At 38.9% G+C, this 23259-nt stretch overlaps 2 protein-coding genes across 2 annotated transcripts in view; one reads left to right on the forward strand and one right to left on the reverse strand.

The window, feature by feature from the left end:
• Positions 1 to 2721: 2721 nt before the first annotated feature.
• LOC106089999 (uncharacterized) lies at positions 2722 to 3218 on the forward strand. Its single transcript, XM_013256027.2, has 2 exons — positions 2722 to 2935; positions 3001 to 3218. Exons 1-2 carry the CDS (start codon positions 2824 to 2826, stop codon positions 3039 to 3041), a joined length of 153 nt encoding a protein of 50 aa, XP_013111481.2. The 5' UTR covers positions 2722 to 2823; the 3' UTR covers positions 3042 to 3218.
• Positions 3219 to 6737: 3519 nt separating this feature from the next.
• Positions 6738 to 23259, reverse strand: part of LOC106090002 (1-acylglycerol-3-phosphate O-acyltransferase Pnpla3) — a 39039-nt gene continuing 22517 nt past the window's right edge. The window contains exons 2-7 of the mRNA XM_013256032.2: positions 10187 to 10869; positions 9948 to 10114; positions 9086 to 9194; positions 8929 to 9017; positions 8588 to 8844; positions 6738 to 7673 (exon numbers count right to left, since the gene is read on the reverse strand). Coding sequence (XP_013111486.2) covers positions 7321 to 7673; positions 8588 to 8844; positions 8929 to 9017; positions 9086 to 9194; positions 9948 to 10114; positions 10187 to 10869 — 1658 coding nt within the window. The 3' untranslated portion in view covers positions 6738 to 7320. The remainder of the gene's footprint in view (positions 7674 to 8587; positions 8845 to 8928; positions 9018 to 9085; positions 9195 to 9947; positions 10115 to 10186; positions 10870 to 23259) is intronic.

A 23259-nucleotide genomic window follows, 5' to 3' on the forward strand; every position in this document is an offset into this window, starting at 1 on the left:
GCTTATTTAACTTACAACAGTGAAAATACTACAAAATCTAATTCTTTTTACAAATAAATTCTGCATTTGTCTCTTTTTAAATTGTTTTGTGTTTCATTATAAATTAATTATGAAGGGGTGGGTTTTGGTTGAAATTACAACAACATACATGCTCGTAAGGAGCTGATAAATTGTTTGATACCATATTATGGTTTTATATGTAAATGGCAACATTTTGGCCAAAGAAACCCAAAAAAATCAACCTTGTGGCACTTCGCGAGAAAAAATTGTACTCAGCTGTTTACGGTACACCACCTGGTAGTTATATCATGCATGGTATGTAACTCAAGCAAAAGAACACACATGGTGGAATTAAGAGGTAGTGTCATTAACATAACAACAAAATTCTAACCCTAACGAAACTACCTTGAGTGGCAAATGCCGTAAATTGAAATATCAAAGTGGTTTCAGAAATTAACTTTGTTTTACAACTTATCTTGTTCAAATGTTTTTTATATTTGTATTTTCATCATTATAACACTGTTTTGTTGGTTATGTGTGGAATATCGGATCAAATAGAACATCTTTTAATAATTTTAGAAGAAACAGTGTGTTATTTAGCCTTTGATTTCAAGATTTACTGCAAAATCAAAACAAAAATAAAAAACTTTACTCAGCTGTTCTGATAACCTCACCTTATAAGTGCATCCTGGTGGCCGCCTGTAGTGTCATTAGCACAGCAACAAAAATCAACCTTCAAAGGAACTACCTTGATGTGCAAATGCAAATGTCAGGATTCACTAATAGTGAATCCTGTGCAAATGTTTAAATGGTTTTAAAAATAAACGTTCTTTTAAACCCTCTTCTTCAGCTGATTTTAAGATATATTCATTTACAGATAGTGGCAGTGGCTCAATAAAATATTGAGTGCACTATCTGTAAAAATCAGTGAAAAGTGCAACTCTGATTTTAGTGTGTTACTTTGTGTGTAATGGTTCTCAACTATAATACACACACACACACAACCAAACCTCGTTGACAGATGTAATTCGCAAGAAAAAATTGTACTCGGCTGTTTATGGTACACTATCTGGTAATTATGTCATGGCTGATTTTATAAAGGAAAACAGATGATCGGGTCATTAATTCCGGTTTTAAAGAGCAGTGTAAACGGGGTTTTACAATTTATCTCCTAACCTTCTGTTAGTGAATCCTGAATAGAAGGTTTAGATCACTTGCGAAACATAATATGAATAGGCCCTGTCAAATCTACCGATTGAAAATGTCATCATATAGGAGAAAACGTAAACAGAGAAAAAACGTGAAAAGATAAGAAGTTGACATCCTCAATGCCAAGTACTGCCAAAAACTAATAACATTGTATGTCGGCTGATCGCTTGGCTTAACTTTGCTTTTGTGGGATTTGTTTTCAAAGTTGCTTTTTTATTGGGTGTAGATTTATTTGACATTTATTCAAAGGATATCTGTCAAATAAACCTACTATAAAGCTGCAATAAGTTTTGTGAATATGGGCATAAATATATGTTGTAGGAACGGCCAAAAAAATAGAAAAAAAAAATATTTTTAATTTTTTTAATTTTTTGAATTTACTTGTATGTTTTGCCAAGTATGTGAGTATTAACATATTTCAATGATCACTAACACCAATAGCGTCGAGTTACAATAAGATTCTCAGCGATAGCGATTTTTTGCGTACAAATTCGTATATTTCATAGCGACTGTGATTGTGCTTTCTTGGGCGTCGGTCAATGTCAAATTTCTTATTGTTGAAAAAATTAATTATGGTGAAATGAAAACAATTTGGCAATTCTTTTTTAATGGATTTTCACCGCGAAAAGCGAACGAAGTACCACCATTTTAGGGATGAAACAAAAGAAAACGTCAGATCGTTGTGGCAATTTTTCATTGAGAACAAGGGCTATTTAGTATATGGAGAGTCTGCGATTCAGTCGTGGTTTACGACGTTTTCGACGCATGTATTATGCGTCGGAAATGCATATCACACACGTCACTTTTATCTTTGGTCGCAACCAATTAATGGTTGTGTCATTTGTACAACAACAACAAATGGTTCAATCCGCTGATCGACGGTTTGCCAACTCATATAAGGAAATTTGTGTGCGTGTGCGCATAAATGTGCGTACATGAGCGGAGAATATGCGAGAAAAAAGATAACATCAAAGAGAATGCAAAAAAAATCTGACATCTTAATACCGTCAAACCTTGCTGGCTGTTAACAGAGGTTCGCGTGAGACCACCTTTTTAAATTCGCCTTGGATTCACCCGTGGTTTACGACGTATGAATTATGCGTCGGAAACATAACACAATTTCCAGGTAGTTTACCGTAAGCAGCTGAGTAGAATTTTTTTCGCGAAGTTCACTATCTGTCAACGAGTTTTGGTTATGTGTGTGCATTCTAGTAAAGAACCTAACACACACAAACAACGAAAAATGGCGAGAACTAGTACATACTCAATATCAGAGTTGCACTAATCACCGATTTTAACAGATTGTGTACCCAATATTTTGTTGTTGTGCAACTGCCACTTCCTGTAAATGAATATATTGTATCTTGGTCGGAAATGCATATCCCATACGTCAGAGTATCCGGTAGTTCATCTTAGGTCGCAACGGACAAGTTGATTGATGAAAATTTATCGTAACGATAAATGTTCAAGTTAAATTGATAATTATACAACGTTACGCTGTCACGTCGGACAATAATTGGGCAAACATTGCATTTAGCTGAGTACATTTCTACACGAGATTAATATTTCTTCTTGACTTTTAACTGAAAGGAAAATAGTAATAGCCAAAGAAAAATGTTTCGCATGCCACCACAAATTGATCCTGCGGAGGAGAAAAGACGTGTTCAAGCTGATGTCCGAAACAATTTTATCATGTTCTCAGTAATATGCGCAGCTATACGATTTGGTAATAAAATATGGATGTTATTCCGTATATTTGGTTTATAATTTGCGTTTTTTTTCCTCTAACAGCTCCTTATTGCATTGGAAAGGCGATGTCAAATCAAGCCTAGCATTTAGAGAAACTATCGTGGTCATTTTTTACTAGAGCCGCAACATTGCTAATTCCAATAAAGTAAGAAAGTATTGCCCTTAAACTCACATGTATGTGAAGTTACTATGTACATAAGAATTACAAATTTGTTGCATAAAATAAATATTTAATAAAGACTGTTAAGTTTGATCTTTAATCTTAATGTGTTACTTATTGCCATGCACAGGTTCCGATGTGGGTAGTTAAAGGAAGACCATTTTTCTATAGAGGGGAGTAGAAAGTTTTCCCGAAACGGAATAACTTTTACACCACACTTCGTACATGAAGTAGCTTTAATTGCAGTCGCTGATAATCAGCCATATCGAGGGGAGATTCTTAGTGAGAGGTCGAGCGGCACCGGGGCTCTTGCTTAAATATTGAGTGCTATGATACTCAATATGACAAGTCGAGTTATTGGCGCCTTTAAATAACAAATGGCCATAACGTTACCGCGACGATCCATCCTATAGACCATGCTATGCTACCTATGGAGCTTGACGAGGACCGCTACCTCCACTTACAAACCTGACTTCATAACCTCTGAGCGCAGGACGTTTATCAATCAGAAGAAGGCCGATTGGGCTCGCTTCAGAGAGTATGCCAATCTCTGCTTCAGTGAATTGCCACCCCCCTCAACGAACATCAGCGAAATTTACGACTGGAACACTTGGAGCAATGTAACTTAGGCACCGGTGTCGGCAAACTGTGGCATACTGTTAAGTCACTCTCGAACCCCGGTAGACGGGATGACAGGACCTCAGTCACTTTTGACGAAATAACCGTGACTGATCCGAAGAGATGCGCCAGGTTGTTCAACCGTCAATTTATTGTGCATCCCGAGAGTGACAGGGCAAGGAGGAGAGCCATTCGCCGTATCCGTGGTCCCCGTGGTTCCCATTCTGATGGCTGTTCATCGGCTTTGTCTGCACCCCAAGTGCTGCCAGCAAGTGACTTGAGGACCTTGTTTCTGCTTTTGACTTTATCGCAGATTGCTGTGGCATGTGGGGAGAATGTGTAAGAGCTGTCAAATGTGACGCCAAGTATTTTGGGAACCTTGATGGTCGGAATCATTTCTCCATCAACCGTATTTGTAGTGAACAATGTGGCTGAAGATTTGGTGGCGGATATCTTCAGATTTCTTGCAGCGAAATATTGGGTTATGAAGACGGGTGGTCGGTCGATGGTGAGAATTATGGGGAGGTAGTTTGACGACTTGCCAGGATACGTCACTCAGGAGATCAGGGGATGCAATGGAGATGTCTGGCGAGCTGCTGCACCTCCGTGTAATCCTAGTGGGGACGTCCTCATTCACCGTGCAAAACGTGGAGCTTTCAATCTTTCAATTCCGTGCTACTTACAAAATCCTTAATTATTTTCAATACCACTCCCCTAAGTGGGTTCATGTCTGGTATTGTGTCTCCACCTAAGTGCCGGTATCTGTCAGACTCGAAAGCCGGACAATGAGGTCGTAGTCCTATGTGTCCCGTTATCATACCAATAGCTATACTGATCTCCTTCTTGCACGATATGGATCCCCCCATTGGATTTTCGCCGTTTCATGCGCAATCGTCGCCCACTCCCTTAACTCGGACTGCGTCGACCCAAAAGGCTTCGGGCTAACCAATATATTGACGGCTGTCCTCTGGCCTTCACAGTCGGACTCGACGTCCTCGCGTTAGCACCACAGCACTGCACGCATTCCGTGATCGCGCGGATCTCCGCCTGCAGGTCCGCATTATGGTCAGGCAGTCTAAAACAGATCTCAGTTCCTGGGACCCCCAGGCCCACTCTGTCCTCTAGTTTTGATCCAGTCGTGTAACATGATCTTCCGGATGGCAATAGCCTTCTCGGTACGCTCCTGAATGTGACACTTCCAATTCAGTTTCCTGTCCAAGACCACACCTAAGTATTTGACCTTGTCAGATATCGAAATCGACTTATTGAGATAACGTGGTGCGTAAAATTGGCTCACTTTCGTCTTTCTCGTGACCAGGCATGTATCAGTCTTCTCTGGGTTTACATTGAGATCTCTGGGTCTAGCCCAGTCATATGCAAGACCCGTACCTCGCTTCTGCATAGCTCGTTCGGATCCTTACCCCTTAGAAGTATTATAACATCGTCTGGGTAGCAGACGGTTTCAAATCCCTCCTCAGTCAGCATCCGTAATAGGTCATTTATGGTGGTCACCCATAGGAGTGGCGATAAAGTGCCCCCCCAGCGTTAGCCTAAGCTATAAACAATAAATTGTGATAAATTTCACAGAGAAATCATAAAATAGGAGAAAAGCTGTTTTGTAAATCAAATTTATGGTTTTGAAATTTGTTCAAACTTCAAATTTAGTCAGCTGACACGAAAACGGAACGTAAAAATTTGTTTTTACCGAACTCTACTTTCCAGTTACGGTCGACAGACGTTCGGTAATCATTTGTATGTGTATTCATAAGCCACATAAACCAAACAGCTGACACGTTTATGGTATATTTACATTTATGGTATATTTACGAGAGCATAACCAGGCCTTAAATTCCATAAGATCAATATTTAAAAAAAAACACGCAGCCGCATTATTTACATTCCAAACTAACAAACTGACTCACTTTTCTACCGACCTTTACTCTAAATATTAAAATTGATGAGATCAGATACAGCTTTTAATTTTCGTCATTAAACAAGGAAAAACAGCATTGCCAAAAAAATATTGGATGTTAACCCCTGTATGGACTAAACTACTTGACATATTCAAACCAAAGTTCATATTTACAGTAGTTGGAACGTTCTCTATCAAATTGCACACAAAGATTTACATTCCGAATATGTTGACTTTTGCCATTTTTCGCCACGATCGGGACACTGTGCCAGCTGAGCGACAGACACGCAGTGGAAATTCAAAATAAACACCACCTCATGGTACAATTAAGAGGTAAGGATATTAGCACAGCAACACAAATCTACCCCCAACGAAACTACCTTGAGTGGCAAATGCCGTAAATTAACTTTGTTTTACAACTTATCTTGTTCAAATGCGTTTTATATTTGTATTTTCATCATATAACACTGTTTTGTTGCTTATGAGTGCAATATCGGATCAAAAACAATTTTTTTAAAGGATATACAATAGAAAAAATTACTCTTATCAAGCCTTTGACATTTAAATTTACTACAAAATCAAAACAAAAATTGTACTCAGCTGTTCGCATGACCTCACCTTATAAGTGCATCCTGACACCACCTGAAGAAGTCGGAAATATACTGACGAAACGTTGGGAAGAAATAATGAATTAAATTAGTTTTATTGATTACAAAAACATGACCATGAAAATATTCTATATAGTCAATAACGAAAATAATATTCAAAACTGTCAGAGTGCTGCACTGCGTATTGCGCGACGGGCTGTCTCGTCGGTTTTTATGTGGATCACCTCCATCAGGAGACAAACAATCTACACGTACAAAATCACAACTGCCGGAGGTGTGGTGTATACGATATCTGCTGGGCTGTTATTTTAGAGACCAACCTAATTACCAGTTTGCTTGCCGGCGTATGACCAAATTAGAACATGCGGCCACACAACAAACGCCGCCTCTTTAACTGCCCAGTCATTCCAACTCGACTTAGGACCATATCCCACTGGGCACACTCCATCGTATTGTAGTTTATTTAAAATAAAATTCAAAATTAATTTTCTATAGTTTCTCATGTTCGTTATTGTATTTTTTTTTTTGTTTGTTTTTGTTATTTTACAAAACTTAAGGGCTGTTTAAAGCTTAACCTGATGAAATAATAATAAAGGTACATACATTGCGATATCGAATAGTTAATTAGACTATAGCTTAAATTGCGTTTACAGAGTAGTAGAAGTAAAGTAAATTAAGACAAAAATTAATTGGCAATTGTAAAAATACAAAATATGAGAGTTTCGATGACATCGAAATAAACTAACGACATGTCCTAAAATAATATATATATATATGCATATGTATATGTGTATGTGTGGTGTGTTTGTGTTTGTGTTAGTGTTTTTACAAGGCATCTTAGCTTAGCTTTATCTACCTTTGGCTTCTGAGCTTTCATCTGTAGTGTTTTTGCTTTTGTTTGTTTGTTTGTTTTTTTTTTCTTTCTATAAATTCTTCTGATTTCTATATACAACAAGTACAAGTACAAATAATAAATACATGGTAACAGTTTGGTATAAGAGAACAAGGCTAAATAGAGTTCATGGAGTACAACAAAGTGCGTTCAACTCCCATGCAAAAGGAATTCATTCAATGTCTATGCACATTTCTCCGGAAGTTGTCGTAGGTTGGGACGTCATCGCAGGCACAAGAGATTTGGAGTGCGCTGCTGCTGCATGATAGTATTGTGCGGGTAGGTGTTTGCTGGCATCGTCGTCGTAGTGTTGATCCACTTCGGGATCACTGAAAACACAAGACTCTTCCCCAGACTCAATTGCTAGGCTATCGTTGTCGGCGGGAGGAGATAGCAGTGTATTATTCGATTCAACGTTGTTGCAGGCACTGTAGGAAGCAGAGGCAGGTAATAAAACAACGGTGCTGTTGGCGGTTGTTGCATTCTCATTTCCCAGCAACTGCGATTGTTGATCTATGAAAAAATCTAAAAGTTCACAGAAAGTTAATTGAGATGGTAAGCAAGGAAGTGACAAAATAAATAAATAAATAAATAATATTGTATAACAAAGGACCGCACGACTGAAGTTTTTAGTCTACAGAGATATATATTGGGTTGCCCAAAAAGTGATTGCGGATTTTTTAAAAGAAAGTAAATGCATTTTTAATAAAACTTGGAATGAACTTTAATCAAATATACTTTTTTTCTAAAGCACACTAAAAGTAACAGCTGATAACTGACAGAAGAAAGAATGCAATTACAGAGTCACAAGCCGTTGAAAAAATTTGTAAACGCCGACTATATGAAAAATCCGCAATTACTTTTTGGGCAACCCAAAAGGTAGTTGGAGGTAACATAATCTTTGATTAGGCCACCTCCATATAGTCATTGGAAATATGTTAGCGGAGACAAGACAAAAGACTGACATGCACAGAGTAATCAATGTATCCGAAACCAAATTATTATTTTACCTTGGATTGAAATGAAAACCATTTGAAATTTTATGAAAATATTTTCGATCCGCTTTCGACTATGTTACTTATACATAAATGATTTGGTCTGGGTGTCGCAAAGTTGCGTTAAAAATGTCTTAAATGTGGACAGAGAGGAGCTAAAAAAATGTTTATTGTAAGGATAGTAGGTAGATGTTTTGTGGGTGGGTTTAGGTGGGCGTGTGTGTGTGTGTGTATCGGGGCTAGGTGCTATTAAAAAATATCTTCGCGACAATCTGGTGCTGTGGGTATAATTTGTACTGCAATTGAAAATAAATGATGTTATGGTTTATTTGCAAAGGCAGAGTTGTTAGATATGTGGATAGTGGATATGATTTAACTTAAATACAAAGTTAATACGAGGATAATAAGGGTGGAGTGGAGTGTACTTGGGCGGAAAATAATTACCTGATTCGACACCATTCCATTCGCTGACCACCGTATTGTGGTGATGCTGATGGGGATTGGGATGATCTTCGACACAGCCTTCATATTGTTTCATGTCAGCTAATTCGACATTTTCAGTCATATCGAAAATCTCGGTAACCTTCACCTTGTTCGTGTTATCATCTGTGTAGTAGTAGGCATATAATGCATCATTGTGGGTTGTAACCTTCAAAACATGTTCATATTGGTCTACATCATCTTGCCATGTTGAGGCACCGCTGCAAGCGAACGGTAAGAAAAATACGTCAGCATGTTAATGGCATCATATGGACGTGGGTGGCTCTATGGCCATGGTTACTTACCATTCATCCACAAGTATGGAAACACGTGGGCCATACAGTCTTTTTGAATGCAACAAACCGGTCGCATCAAAATGAGGAGGATCACAGATCTGCGAAAGAAGTAGAACAACTCATTAGTCTAAGGGCATTCTGAGGATGCCGGCACTCGAACACTTACCGTAATTTTACTTAATAGACGCACCTGCACGGCATTATTCAATTGACTGATAAAGTCCTCAACAACAAGGCGCATTTGTTTGGTTAATTTTGGTGTCAGCGAGCTTAGTCTGTAACGTAATAAGAAAATTGTTTGAAAAAAAAAGCCCAATACAAGAAGAACAGCCCTACAGTTTGGGGGAGGGAAGGAGACCAAGGGAAGCATTTTTCACCAAGAGAAACATACGCACGGCGCAAAGGTTTTTCTTTCAAGGAAAATAGAAAACAAAAGCCTTTCAAATCGAAATTTCGTTTATATTCCAATTTTATTTGTTCATCTTCAAGATAATGTGTAGAAAATGTTATTAATAATACTAGTACTAGTAGGTACAAAGATAATATGACATTTTCAGCTATAAAAATCGAGCACGCTCTATTTGATTGTATAGTACTTTACACATGGTGGAAGGTAACATAAATTTTCTAAATAGATTTTCACTAAAAATGTCAGTTCTTTGTACGATATGAGTTAGGTGGGACAGGCTATTCGTGAAGCTTCTCTTACTCTAATCAAGGCAAGCTATAGGCGCTTGCCAGCGGTTTTCCAAAGGGCATTGGTAGTGTTTTGTAGGTTCTACAAGAAAAAAAGAAAAGAGGCAAAAAGGCGCAATCAGGAACTATGCTTTGTCCCAAATAGGATTTATAGACTTTAGTCAGTGGGACATTTCATGCAAGGGCGTTACACCGCTAGACACCTTAACTAGATCATCACCTAGGTATTTTTTAATATGTTAAGATTTTTGGGTAACATTGCTGCAAGAAATGGACTCTGAAATGTATTCCCCCAAACTTAATGCACCAATTTTCAAAGTCACAACACTTACTTGGAAACTGTGGCGAAAAGGAAATCCATTGGCACTGTTGCTGGCAAGGATAGTAGTTTAATGCCACGATGCTTGAATAGCCAATTGGCCAAACCCTTGTTTGCCTGCTCTATGTAATCCTGTATAACATCCAAAACTGTTTGTGGCATATTGGAAGACAAAGCGTCCTGAAATGTGAAAACGTTACTCTGTTGTCTATCTACTGTTTTACTTCAAATTGTATTTATTCAACTCCTTACCTTTCTATGCTTTTTGCATTCTCTGCACTCGGGGTCGAACTCTTGGGGTTGTGCCACAGTTTCGGATACCACAAACGTGGATTGCACAGCCACACAGCGGCGACAATTTATCAAATTGTTACGGTGCAGAAATTGTAGAGCATCATCAAATCCTTGCTGGCAGAACTTCGATAAAAACTCCGGCCTGGGAGGGAAGAGTATTCGCACAAATCTATTGATATTCTGGCGCGATATTTCAATGCTGGTATTGGCCCAATTCAAATGGAATAGTTGTGAACTTTGATCTCGTGGGCAAATATCACTTTCGCCGCAGAACGGCGAAACGGTTATTGTGTTTTCATCCAAAATAGGCAAATTATCGGAAAAGGCCCCATCCATGTAGCGTACACCTCGGAAACGGGGAGGCAATATACCCGAAAAGCCTGGTATAAAGCAAGCGCACAACAATGCCTGCAACACCTCGTCTCGCGAATTGAACTCAGAGACAATGACATTTTTGCCATCATACACTCTGGTCATGGAGATGTGCAAACGACCGCTGACACGTTTATGGGCATCATCGGGCAAATGCTTTTGTAGTCCCTCAAACAGGCATGTTTGTATGTTGAACGATGGACTAAAGGGGCCCAAGGAATGTCGGCGAGCTTCATTTACCACACGGAAGAAATCAGATGTCATGCTACCTGTAAACACAAAATGTTATGTTCATTAGTTTTCTCTTTATTGTATGGAAAACATTTAGGGAATTTTTATGCAGCACGAATTGTCTGACTTGGCCTTTCCATTTTTAGTATTTAGAGCGCACAACAAGCCGATTACTGGCTTGGGTGTATGTCCATAGTGGCATGGGGCGGATTAATATCCGCACCCTCTTCACAAGCTAAGCTCCACTCTAAGGTGATTTTGGGATAAGTGTATTTTAAATAGTATACTCATCAAAGTCTTATATAAAGGAAACATGAAATGGTTTCTTATAAAAACGAAATACGCATTTTTGCCATCTTATCAATCAACCAACAATACACAGTCAAATGACGTCAATTACGGGCATTCAGCCTTGTTCGTCATGCATATATATGAATAAAGCTCACAACTCTTTGACCCGCTGCACGAAAATAGCTGCACGATTAACAATCTAATCAAAGTGAAGAAGAAGAAAATGCTTACTAAGTACGTGCATAGCATAACTAGTGAAATCATTGGTAACCCAGATAGGGACAACCACTATTTTTCACTTAGAACTCATTGGCTCAAGAATATGCACTTTGGAAGGCTTTTTAAAGTTTGCTAACACCAATTTCATGAAGCCATTGCTTGGGTTCGAACCTGAACGAGAACAAAACCCTTCCATCAATGCTAGTGACATTATTGAAGCCTTGCCCGCTCTTTCACTCGGCCATAAAAATGAATTCCCTTATTATTGAGCTAAATCTTGAATCGCGCTAAATGTAATGAGATATGTCTTTCAGATGTTTCCTAAACATATGTCCAATGGATAGAATTAGCAGCCAATACCGTGAATAAGAAGTCCCATACAAAAAGCTGTTTGCGAATAGGTAGAGGGTTGTTATTAAGTGGAAACTACATCAACTAATATTTAGAACCCCTTTAGCCAACCCAAACCCAACTCCTTACTTTAATTGACTATGACAGAACATTTGTTCCACTAGCCTAACGTAGAATATATTCCAAAATCTCTGGCACCAAGTTTCGAGGTGTCTCCCACCACTTGATCTTTCCATCGGGTTTTGGTCTTTTGGTCAAAAGACTTCTTTGCTGGAGCTTCTTCATCCATACGTGTAACTATGCTATCGTCGTCATACCATAGAACAACACGGGTAGTATCAGTGTCTTGTATAGTGTAATCTTCGTCTGTCGAGAGGTGACCTTGTAGTAGCATCTGTTTGCCAGTATTATTCTTCGCTTTATCTCAAAACTGGTGTCATTCGTTTCGGTAACGACGGTGCCGAGGTAGATAAAGTTGTGGTTCCCAACTTTCTCTATTTTCTTTATCTGCTCGGAACCCCATTTTGTATACGGTCAAAGCAGGTCTGATTGATGGCGCATATGGTTTCATAGACAAAGGGTGATGCCCACCATTCTTCCACGGTGACCCTAATCAGCGCCTACAGGGTCTAACGAAATGGTACCCAACTTTGTTAAACTGTATTTCTAAGTTAAGTTACAAAAAATAAAAAGAAATTCTGGAAAGGGTGCCTAGGAAGTCTGACGAAATAGTGCCCAACTTTTTACTGTAACTGTATTTTTAAGTAAGGAAAGCCGAATTCAAAAACGGAACGCTGCGACGGCAGCGACAAACCCAATACCCTCTGAGTTATATACATAGGGTGTAAACTTTCTACGAGTTATTATTTTTCTTTTTTTCCTACATGACTTTACGAACAACGTCTTCGTGCCAAAGTTATTGCTTCTCCGAGGGGTAGCAAGAGCTTTTGGTCATTCGTAAAAAGAGTAAAGGGCAACCCATCGGCAATCCCAACTCTTGTTAAGGATGATCAGGTGTTCACTGACCCGGTTGATAAGGCCACTCTACTGGCTGAAATGTTTGCAGGAAATTCTTCCTTGCCGTTTAGCAATCAACCACTCCCCGTGATTGACAGCGTACCTAGTTCGATGCCTCAGATATTCTTTCGAACACATGGAGTCAAAAGGGTCCTTGCGGATCTCGACGTTAATAAATCCCCGGTATATCAACACTTGTCCTTTGTAAGCGTTCTTCGACGCTTGCTCGTCAACTACGCAACCTTGCTTACCGTGCGGGAGTTTTCCCGGCGCGTTGGAAGCTTGCGAATGTTCAGCCCATCCCCAAAAAAGGTGGGGCAAACAACCCTGCGAATTACCGACCAATTGCGATATGCTCTGCGCTCTCCAAGGTTATGGAGAGTATGGTTGACCATCATTTTGTCAGATACTTAGAGTCCAATGCCCTTCTTAGCGGCAGACAGTATAGGTTCCGCAGAAATCGCTCTACGGGAGACCTAATGCATTTTTGTCGGAACGATGGAGCCGCTCTATCCACCAGTTTGGTGAGGGTAAGGTCGTGGCTCTGGATATCTCCAAGGCATTTGATAGTTTTTGTCGCTTTTGGAATCGGTAATAACTTCGTTCGATTTATATCGAGCTTTCTCAGAGATCGCACTATACGAGTTGTTGTAGATGGGTTCCCATCAGATGAGTATACATTGACCGCAGGTGTGCCACAAGGCTCTGTGGCATTTCCCTTTTTCTTATTTTCATTGACGATCTATTGGGTCAGACTTCGAATCTAGTCTACTCAATTGCCGATGACAGAAGTCTGTGTCATTCATATTCATTCGACCATAGGCGCAGTCCTCAAGAAATTGTGCACAGCAGGCGCATTATGGATGAGACGCTTTCCGAGTGGGGTAGAATGAACAGAATAGACTTTTACGCACAGAAGACGCAGTGCTGTCTCTTGTCTCACAAGCGATTCACTGACCCACTTCAATCGTCGATATCTATCGACGGTATCGGTATTGAACAGTCAGATGCTCTTGATGTTCTGAAGATACTATTCGAAGTGTCGACAGAAGCATTCAAGTGTTTGCAAGAAATATTTCACCTCTTCGGATCTTCTCAATATCTATAGAACCTACATCAGGCCGAGGATGGAATATAACTCTCATATATGGGCAGGATCATTCTTAGAGCTACTTGATCGGGTTCAACGGAGAGTGATAAGTGTTGATTGGGGACAGTAGGGTATCCAACTCTATTGCTTCTTTTGAACATCGTCTGAATGTGGGTAGCGTTGTATTGCTCTATGGTTATCTTCATGGCGTGTGTTCCAAGGATATTCGTCTTCTTATCCCTGACGTTAGGTTGTTCACCAGGAATACAAGACTTGCCAGGAACTCACACCCGTAATTGTAATTGATTGGCCAGTCGACTGAACCATGCAAATTAATTTTTCGCCCGAATCCTTCGCATGTGGAATCGACTTCCGGCTAATATCTTTCCCACCGACATTGACGTTCTGTTATTTAAGACGAATATCAATAAACACTACTCCCTCTTCCCCCCCTCCAACCCTTAACTTTCCTCCTAATTGCCAACGCAATGCACTCCATATATAGGGGACATCCCCTGCGTGTTGGTTACGTGAAAAAAAGAACAAAAATGACTGCATGGCTATACATTTAACATTTGCATCCTCATAAAGCCACGCAGTGACCAATTTAAAAAAAATTACATTAAACTACTCCTTATGTTTTGTATACAAAATATATTATTGGGTTGCCCAAAAAGTAATTGCGGATTTTTCATATAGTCGGCGTTGACAAATTTTTTCACAGCTTGTGACTCTGTAATTGCATTCTTTCTTCTGCCAGTTATCAGCTGTTACTTTTAGTTTGCTTTAGAAAAAATATATTTGATTAAAGTTCATTCTAAGTTTTATTACTTAGCATTTACTTTCTTTTAAAAAATCCGCAATTACTTTTTGGGCAACCCAATATAATAATGACTTCAAGACTAAGATCGCAAAAACTAACTACTCATTATATTTGAATGATACAATAAAAAAGTATTTAATATTATTAAATATTTGAAATATATACATATTTCGAAAGAGTAATATTCTCGCTTTATATTTCTTTCACTTTCGTTTGAGACAACTTTGAGTGGAGAGATGGATCTATCACAGCTTCCACTCAATGAGACATATTTTCAAAAAACAAGGAAAACATTGCAATTTTTTCTCGCATAAACAAGGAAATGATATTTTGGAGGGGACTTCAAATGACCAAATTACTTTCCTTATCACTATTGGTATACTAGTAGTGTTTCTCTTATCTCTTTGTGTATGGGGGGTATTTCCTACGAAGACCTTGAAATTTTAAAACTTTTTGTCAGTGGCTGATAAAGAAAACATAAAAAATTGTCATTTGATAGAAAAGTTGTTGATAATAAATGGAATTATTTTGTGCAAACTAATTAATCAATAGTGGCTAGGAAAAAGAATTAAAAGTTATATCAACTAATGATAAATACTATAGCCACACGTCCATAAACGCTTCCTGTTTTACGGAAGATCAATGTGCAACCAACTCCCCCTTACTAACTACAAAATAGACAATCAAGTGCGCAGTGTGAAATGCGCATATTGCTGCTATGGGCATAGTAATTTGTTTACGACACAGAAAATGCATTCATAAATGTTGGTAGACACACAAATAAATACAATAAAACAATAACAGAAATACAAATTGTAAACAAAACTGGTGTTGATTTCAAGTGAATCAGCCCAACAACAATGGCGCACTAATAACAAAGACTTTGATTTCCCCCATGAACTAAATAGAAAAATAAACGAAACAAAAAACTACTTGACTCTATTTTTATAGTTTTACCCAGAAACACACCCATTTCTATCTTGAGGATTTGGTTTGGCCTTTCCACACCAACAATGGCTGGGAGAGATTTTTAGCTAGAGAACTACCCGACCGACCTTCAACTTTGTTGCTATAAAACGGCAGCCCATTTGAAAATTTGATGTTTGTTTTTTTTTTTTGGAAATGTGCTACGCACACATTTCGTAATTTTTGTTTACAAAAAGCTTGAAAGAAAGAAACGATACAAAGAGGGTCTCGGGCGCAAAATACTACAGCACAATTTGAAGGCGCTCGCACACGCACATAATGTATATGTATGCATGTATTTGCTCTCAGTTACGACAAGCCATCATGTAGTGGAGGTACACCAACGCTCGGCAGCGACGAGCCTCCATAAAAATAGAGGCCAACAATGTTATCTGGGGCCCCCACCCTTTTTAACCACACACAAGTTTGAGGTTTACTCTTATAGTATATGTATGTTTGTATGTATGCATACATCATCTACGGGGCGTTGTAATTGAAAAACAAAGAACATATGTGTGTATGTATGATGGAAGTAGATAACGCACTTAATGCATAGCGACCAACGACAACAGGTGATCTCGAATTTGTGCAAGCATTCATATTGGACTTGAAACTATTTTATTATATTTTATAAAATCAATGGCACGTGTATTTGGAAATCTTAGATTACAATAACGCCTATAAGCGCACACGACGATATAAACCTTGCTCAAGGAAATTCTCAACCTTTTTTTAAACCACAATACCGCAGACGAATGTTGTGATACTCGACTTCACTCCTCCTTGGAAGTGTGTAATGTAACACAAAATAGCAAAGTTATTTTTAGAATTATTCATGTTGTGTGAAAAACATAAGCAATGGGAGCAAATAGTGTACATTTTTTGACTTACAAAAACTTTCGTATAACGGCTGCAGAAGTTGTGGCATTCTCCGCGTTACTAGAAACTGTGGGATATTCGTGTTAGATTGACATTCTAAGATATACATAAGCCACTGTAGCCCAAATCATCAAAACAAATTATTTAATATGACATTAGGTTTGATAATGCTTTAATCGCATTCCTTTTTTTTTTTAACTGAAATCGTTTACTATGTGTGTTATTGTTAAAGATGAAATTAAGGTTTTGCAAGACACGCAATTAAGATTGTTTTTTTTTTGTGTCTTCATCATTACAAACATTTCAAATCTTTTTCAATTTCTTGATTTAAGAGAGAAGAACTTACGGCATGGCATGCCTTATATTACGCAACAAAGCGCTTTATATCACATATCAAATGCTCACGCAGGCGTCCACAATTTGCGCATAGTGGTATGCTCCATACGGAGTAGCTGCAACGGCAGTCGCGGACAATCAGCGGTGCCGAGCGGCGAGTCTCAGTGAGAGTACCTATGATATGACAAGGTGAGTTATTGGTGCCTTTAAACAACCATTGGTCCCCCTGTTCCCGCGGCGGTTCGTGCTTTGGACCGGAACAAGCGGAACTTGACGCGGATCTCCACTTTCACATAAAAATGTGATTACAACAACAACATGATGTTTTAATACCTATATATATGAAATAAAACAAGTAAGTTCGACGTAGCCGTATCTTGGGAACCCACCACCATCGATTCTGCTAAAAGTTTACCCAAACGATTTGGACCGTACGTTACACGATTATTGGAAATAGTAACATAACACTATGTACAATATTTCAACCCCATAGGATAAAAATTAAGGCTCCCGGGGACTTGAGGTGTGAAATCAGATTTATAAAACATCTATGTCAGATTATACACGGATTTGGACCATATTTGTCACGATTATTGGAAGTCATAACAGAGCCCTATGTGCAAAATGTCAGCTCAAACGGGTAACAAATGCGGCTCTTAGGGGCTAAAGAATTCAAATCGGAAGATCTGTTTATATGGGACCTATATAAGGTTATATGCCGATTCAGACCTTACTTGCCACGATTGCTGGAAGTCGTAACGTAACGCTATGTGCAAAATCTTAGTCCAATCGGTTAAAAATTGCAGCACCTTGGAGCTCAAGATGTCAAGTTGAAGTACCACTTTATATGGGAGAAGTGTCTGTGCAAAACGTCGTGCAGCTAGCTCTACACGTTCGAGCGCTATCGTGCATGATCAATATTTCGTGGTGTTACAAACGGAATGACTAGATTAGTATTCTCCCTATCCTATGATGGCAGGTATAAAAATACATACAATCGGGCATTGCAAGGCTGCTTACCATAAGGTTCTCTGTTTCAATGGCATATAGAGAAAACAAAACTAATGACCGGTTTCCTAGATCGCGATGTCATCATCTTCTGTTTACGTCAAAAGACGTAAATATTATCCCATTCGGGGATCTAAAAATCCCAATTTTTCCTATTTAAATAGTAATGTAATTCCGCCCTCGAGCGACAAGAAAGTATCTGATTACTTTCTTGCCTCTCTTTATACCTTTTGCTGCACGAAGTGAGCCATATTGGAATTGCAGTTTCCGTAGAAACTTTCTATTCCGTTCTGTCCTTTCAACAATCCACATCATATTGGTAAGACTTAGTTCAAAGAAAATAAAAATTCCGAGAATTGATTCCAAACTCAATTCTAATTCCTTGTGTTTTATTTTCTTGTCTTTCATTTCAATTTCATTGGGGTCTTTACCATTTGAGCTATAAACCAATCGAATAGATAATTCTGTTGGTTTACATACTCTCAAGAGAGATTTTTTTCGCATAGATCTTTGGTGCTCCAGCTTACTCCGAAGCTATCCTACCATTCAGCTATTTTGTTCTGAACATTTGGTCCAATTCGAACCAGATTACGCAGCACTCTCTCAGAGCTGTTCATCTCCCACGCAGTCTTGATTATCAAAAGGTACGTACAGCGCGTTGGTATCACTCATTTTTTGTTTAGTGAATGTTTTGTGGTGGTGCCGGCAAATTTGTCGCATCGTTATTGTCAAAATCGATTAAATACATTATTGAGCTACCATTACACGAAGACATAATTCATAACTAAAAGGATCTGATTGGAAACACAATATTATCTGCACCAACAAAGTGAAAAGGAAGCGCATAATCCCTGTTCATCAAATTTACATTTTCCTACGTTTAAGCGGATAAAGTGTGGATTTTAAGCCGTAGCCAAAAAAGCCGAATATACCGACAACGAGGCATTAATTTGGGAACCCAGGTACTTTCATGGACTCTTTACTGTGAGTTGGGTTTGCTAAGGTAATGAAGATTCAGAATTTGGTTAAAATAATGCGCTAAAGTAACTTTCAAAAAAAAAAAAAAAAAAAAAAAAAAAATAATTAAAATGAAAAATACGAGTACAATTTCTGAACAAAATATGCTTTCCTAAGTTAAATAAAATTTCCGAATCGAAGTATAATTTTGTACGAATTCGAGTGTCTGCATTGTATGCATTTCATAAACGTTTATTTTTTATACTAAACCAATATTAGCAAAATATTTAGACAAAACCGTTCTTGCAAAAATTATATTTTTTTTAAACATTTTGTGGAATAGTTGAGTTGTTTTAAACTTCAGTGTGAATCCAATCCCAAAGAAAACGTGGTTTAAGATTTATCCGCGCTTACAGGTTTTTTTTTCAACATACACACGTATGTACATATGGAAAAAAAAAATCCCATTTCCAGCAGTGAGAATTGCTAATGCGCATGCCCTCTCCCATTGATTTGCTAGTGAGCGATATTGAATATCACTCAATTTACTCTCCGGATTTACTGCACAAGTCCCCTGTTAATAAATCATATCACTCAAGAGTTCTGTTGATTTATTATGATTAGTTTGTGCGCATGTCCGAGCTTTTATTGCACTCGAGTTATTCATCTCCACTCTCTTTTTTTCTCTTAAGCTAAGTCCGGCTTAGGATCTTATTGTGCAAACTGGTTTGTGTGGAGCCCTAATATCCAAGTGCAAGCGGAGGTTGGTTAGAGAGACAGACCACTCATCTCTTGTTGTTTTATTTTTTTTTCTATACGATTAGATTTTTTTTGATTTTCTACGAGAGCAATTGCAAGAAGAAGCAGGAACATAAACAAACTTCCAATACTTCCAATTGCTTTCTCCAATTCAGAGTTCGTTGACCTCTTTGCCTTTGAGGTGATGATCATATGGGCATGAGGCTTCCAATGAAATTTGTGTATCTGTGACATACATATATTGTTCGCTTTTTCATACAATTGTATCTTTTTGGTTCATCACCAGATACTTTGAAGAAAGGTATATAGGGTTGCCAAGTCAATTGGATGATTTGTGTACGTTGGTTCAGACTGAAGTTTTGTTTTCTTTTTTTTTCCATGAAATCTCCATAAGACCTGCAAGCTATTGTATATTTGGTTATTTTAATAAGGTCTCAAAAAATTTCCATAAATTTGAAGATAACACGTTTTTTGAGCTTGTCCGTTTTTCCATGCGGGTTTAAGGCAAGCTTTTGAGACAAGGTTTGATTTTTGTGTTGGTTTTTTGCCAAGTTTATATTTTCCGTATCTTGGCTTAGAAACTTATTTTTCCCAAAACTAGCATAGCGCTTGTACGAGTTTTTCACTATAGGTTTTTTGAGGCAGACGAAATATTCGTAAAATTTCCTTATTTCTGTCCTTTTGGAGTCTTCTGCTATCATTGACGGGAGTTTTCGAGACATAATGTCGTTGGAGGAATTTATACGATTGGCCGACAACTTGGTCGAGTTTGAGGCCGCTTTGAATGCGAATGAACTGCCTGTTTCATCGCTTTGTCTTCTTGAGACCCATAGGGATGAAGCAAAGTCTATTTGGTCTCGCCTGAAGATGTCTTACGAGAAATGTCTTGTCGATATATCTACTGAGAAGAAAGATGATGGTGGGGTAGTTCTGGAGATCGAGTCCGTTAAGGAGAAATATAAGACTTCGTACTGTACATACTGCCGTTGCATCTCCAAACTGACCGAGACTATTCAGACATTCTCCTCCCCAGTTTCGCCTACAATTCCTAATACCAATCCGAGTTTCAATTTGCCTCCGATAGAATTGAATATTTTCCACGGTGATTTCAAATCATGGCCGACCTTCCGGGACTTATACACGGCGATTTGCATACAAAACTCCAAATTGAGTCCAGTGGAGAAGTTGTTTCATTTGTCGCAGAAGACGAAAGGCGAGGCACATGAAATTGTGTCCAAAAGCCCACTTACTAATGAGGGTTTCAGAACAGCTTGGACAAATTTATGCGCCCGGTATGACAACAAGCGAGTTCTCATTAATGAACAGCTGAAGACATTGTTCGGTCTTTCTGCCATCCATTCGGAAACGGCAGCTTCTCTCAAGAAGTTACAGAGGGATATCAATTCATGTATATCCACTTTGAGAAATCATCAGATCGATACCGACAGTTGGAATCCGATTTTCATCTTTCTTTGCTCAAATTGCCTTCCCGACTCCACCCTGACGCTTTGGGAACAGACCTTGAATGATAAGACCACCATTCCCAAGTGGTCCGATTTTGATGATTTCCTGACCAATCGGCATAGAACTTTGGAATCAGTTTCCGAAATCAGAGGTTCCAAGGAGCATTCCTCTACGAATACCGGTCCCAAATCCAAGACTAACGGCAACAATAAATCCAATTCAGGTAAAGTGCGGACGTTTCAAGCGCAGGTCAATCCGACCACTTGCAAGCTTTGTCCCAAAGAGGTCCACGTTATCAGAAAATGTCCAAAGTTTCTCGACATGAATTATAATCAAAGATTGACCGAGATTAAAAGACATAACTTGTGCTTAAATTGTTTTTCTAGTGCGCATATAGTCAAGGACTGCAAGAGTAAGCACTCCTGCTACAAATGCGGCAAGCGCCATAATACTCTGCTACATAGAGAAGCTGATCAACAAAAGGGCCCTACTGCACCGTCTTTCAATACCAATCAGACACCAAGGAATGATCTACTTCCTCCACCGTTTGTACCACACCCTTCTACTATATCCAATCTACAGTCCACAGGTTCGACAGGTAATGTGGTTCAAAGTTGTTTTGCTACAAATTCTAAAGGTGTGTTATTGGGGACGACTTTAGTAAGAATTCTTCTCTCGGGCGAGATATATAGAGCTCGGGCCCTCCTTGATTCGGGTTCCGAGGGGTCATTCATTTCGGAGAGGCTTTCCAATATGCTTCGACTTCCAACCAAGCGTGTCTCGGCTACAATTTCTGGTTTGAATCATTCTATTTCAGCGGCGGTCCAAAAGAAATGTTGCTTTGCTATAGGTTCGGAGATAGATGATGACTTTGAGCTCATCGTATCGGCATTGGTGGTCCCCCATCTTTCCAACAATCTCCCTTCCAATACTATAGATGTGCAATCTCTGTCGGATTTACCACCGCTTCAACTGGCCGATCCTCGGTTTTATGAGAGCGCAAAGATTGACTTACTTTTGGGAGCAGATGTCTTTCCTTCTATAATTTTATCCAGAAACCGAAATAATATTTGTGGTTCCTTAATGGCTCAGGAGACTGTATTTGGATGGATCCTGACCGGCCCCATTTCGTCGAGAACACTTTCGTCCTTTTCAACTCACGTATCGTTTTTTTGTGAAATTTCTTTAGATAAAGAGATTTCACGCTTTTGGGAGGTGGAAAATATTCCACAGAAGCGTGTTTTATCCCAGGACGATAGATTTTGTGAAGAATTATATCAGAGGACAACGAAGAGGAATCTCGAAGGGAGATACGTGGTTTCATTGCCATTTAAACAAGACTATCCCGATAAGTTGTGTCTTGGACAATCCAAGTCTAACGCAATGGCTCAATTCTTTCGCAATGAAGGACGCCTCCTTCGAAATCCTGAGTTGAAAAAGGAATATGATAACTCCTTGATAGAATATCTCTCTTTAGATCATATGACCCAGGTAGTTCCCGGTTCTATTTCTCAATCATCCTACTATTTACCTCATCACGCTGTGGTAAAGCCTGAAAGGACAACTACCAAGGTTCGAGTAGTGTTCAATGCATCCTCTCCTTCTTCCAACGGCGTAAGTTTGAATGATGTCCTCTACACCGGTCCTGTTTTACAGAATGATTTGACTGTCTTAATTCTTAAATGGCGATTTTATTGTTTTGTGCTAAACGGAGATATACAGAAGATGTATAGACAAATCCTGGTCAATCCTTCTCATATCCCTTTCCAACGGATTCTGTTCCGTACAAGCCAAAACGATCCCATCCAAGAATTCGAGTTGAAGACCGTTACATTTGGACTAAATTGTGCCCCCTATTTAGCCATTCGTACCATGATTCAATTGGCGAATGATGTTCAGGAAAGGTACCCTTTGGCAAGTCGAATCTTAAGGGAGTGTATGTATGTTGATGATGCTTTATTAGGGGCACATTCTATTGAAACGGCAATTGACGCCAGGGATGAACTTATCCAAGCTCTTCATTCGGCAGGATTCGAAATGAGAAAATGGATTTCTAATTCTAAAACCATCCTTGATGGATTGCCCTCGGATTATCTTTTAAGAACAGACTTTTTGGAATTCGAGGATCGTAGTTCTGCCAAGACTTTAGGAATACACTGGAACGCGCATTCAGATGAGTTTTTCTTTTCCACAACACAATTTCCATCTGATTGTTCCTACTCGAAAAGAGAAGTCCTTTCCCAGATAGCCAAATTATTCGATCCAGCC

The sequence above is a fragment of the Stomoxys calcitrans genome, chromosome 1, assembly GCF_963082655.1.
Source record: "Stomoxys calcitrans chromosome 1, idStoCalc2.1, whole genome shotgun sequence".
NCBI lineage: Eukaryota > Metazoa > Arthropoda > Insecta > Diptera > Muscidae > Stomoxys > Stomoxys calcitrans.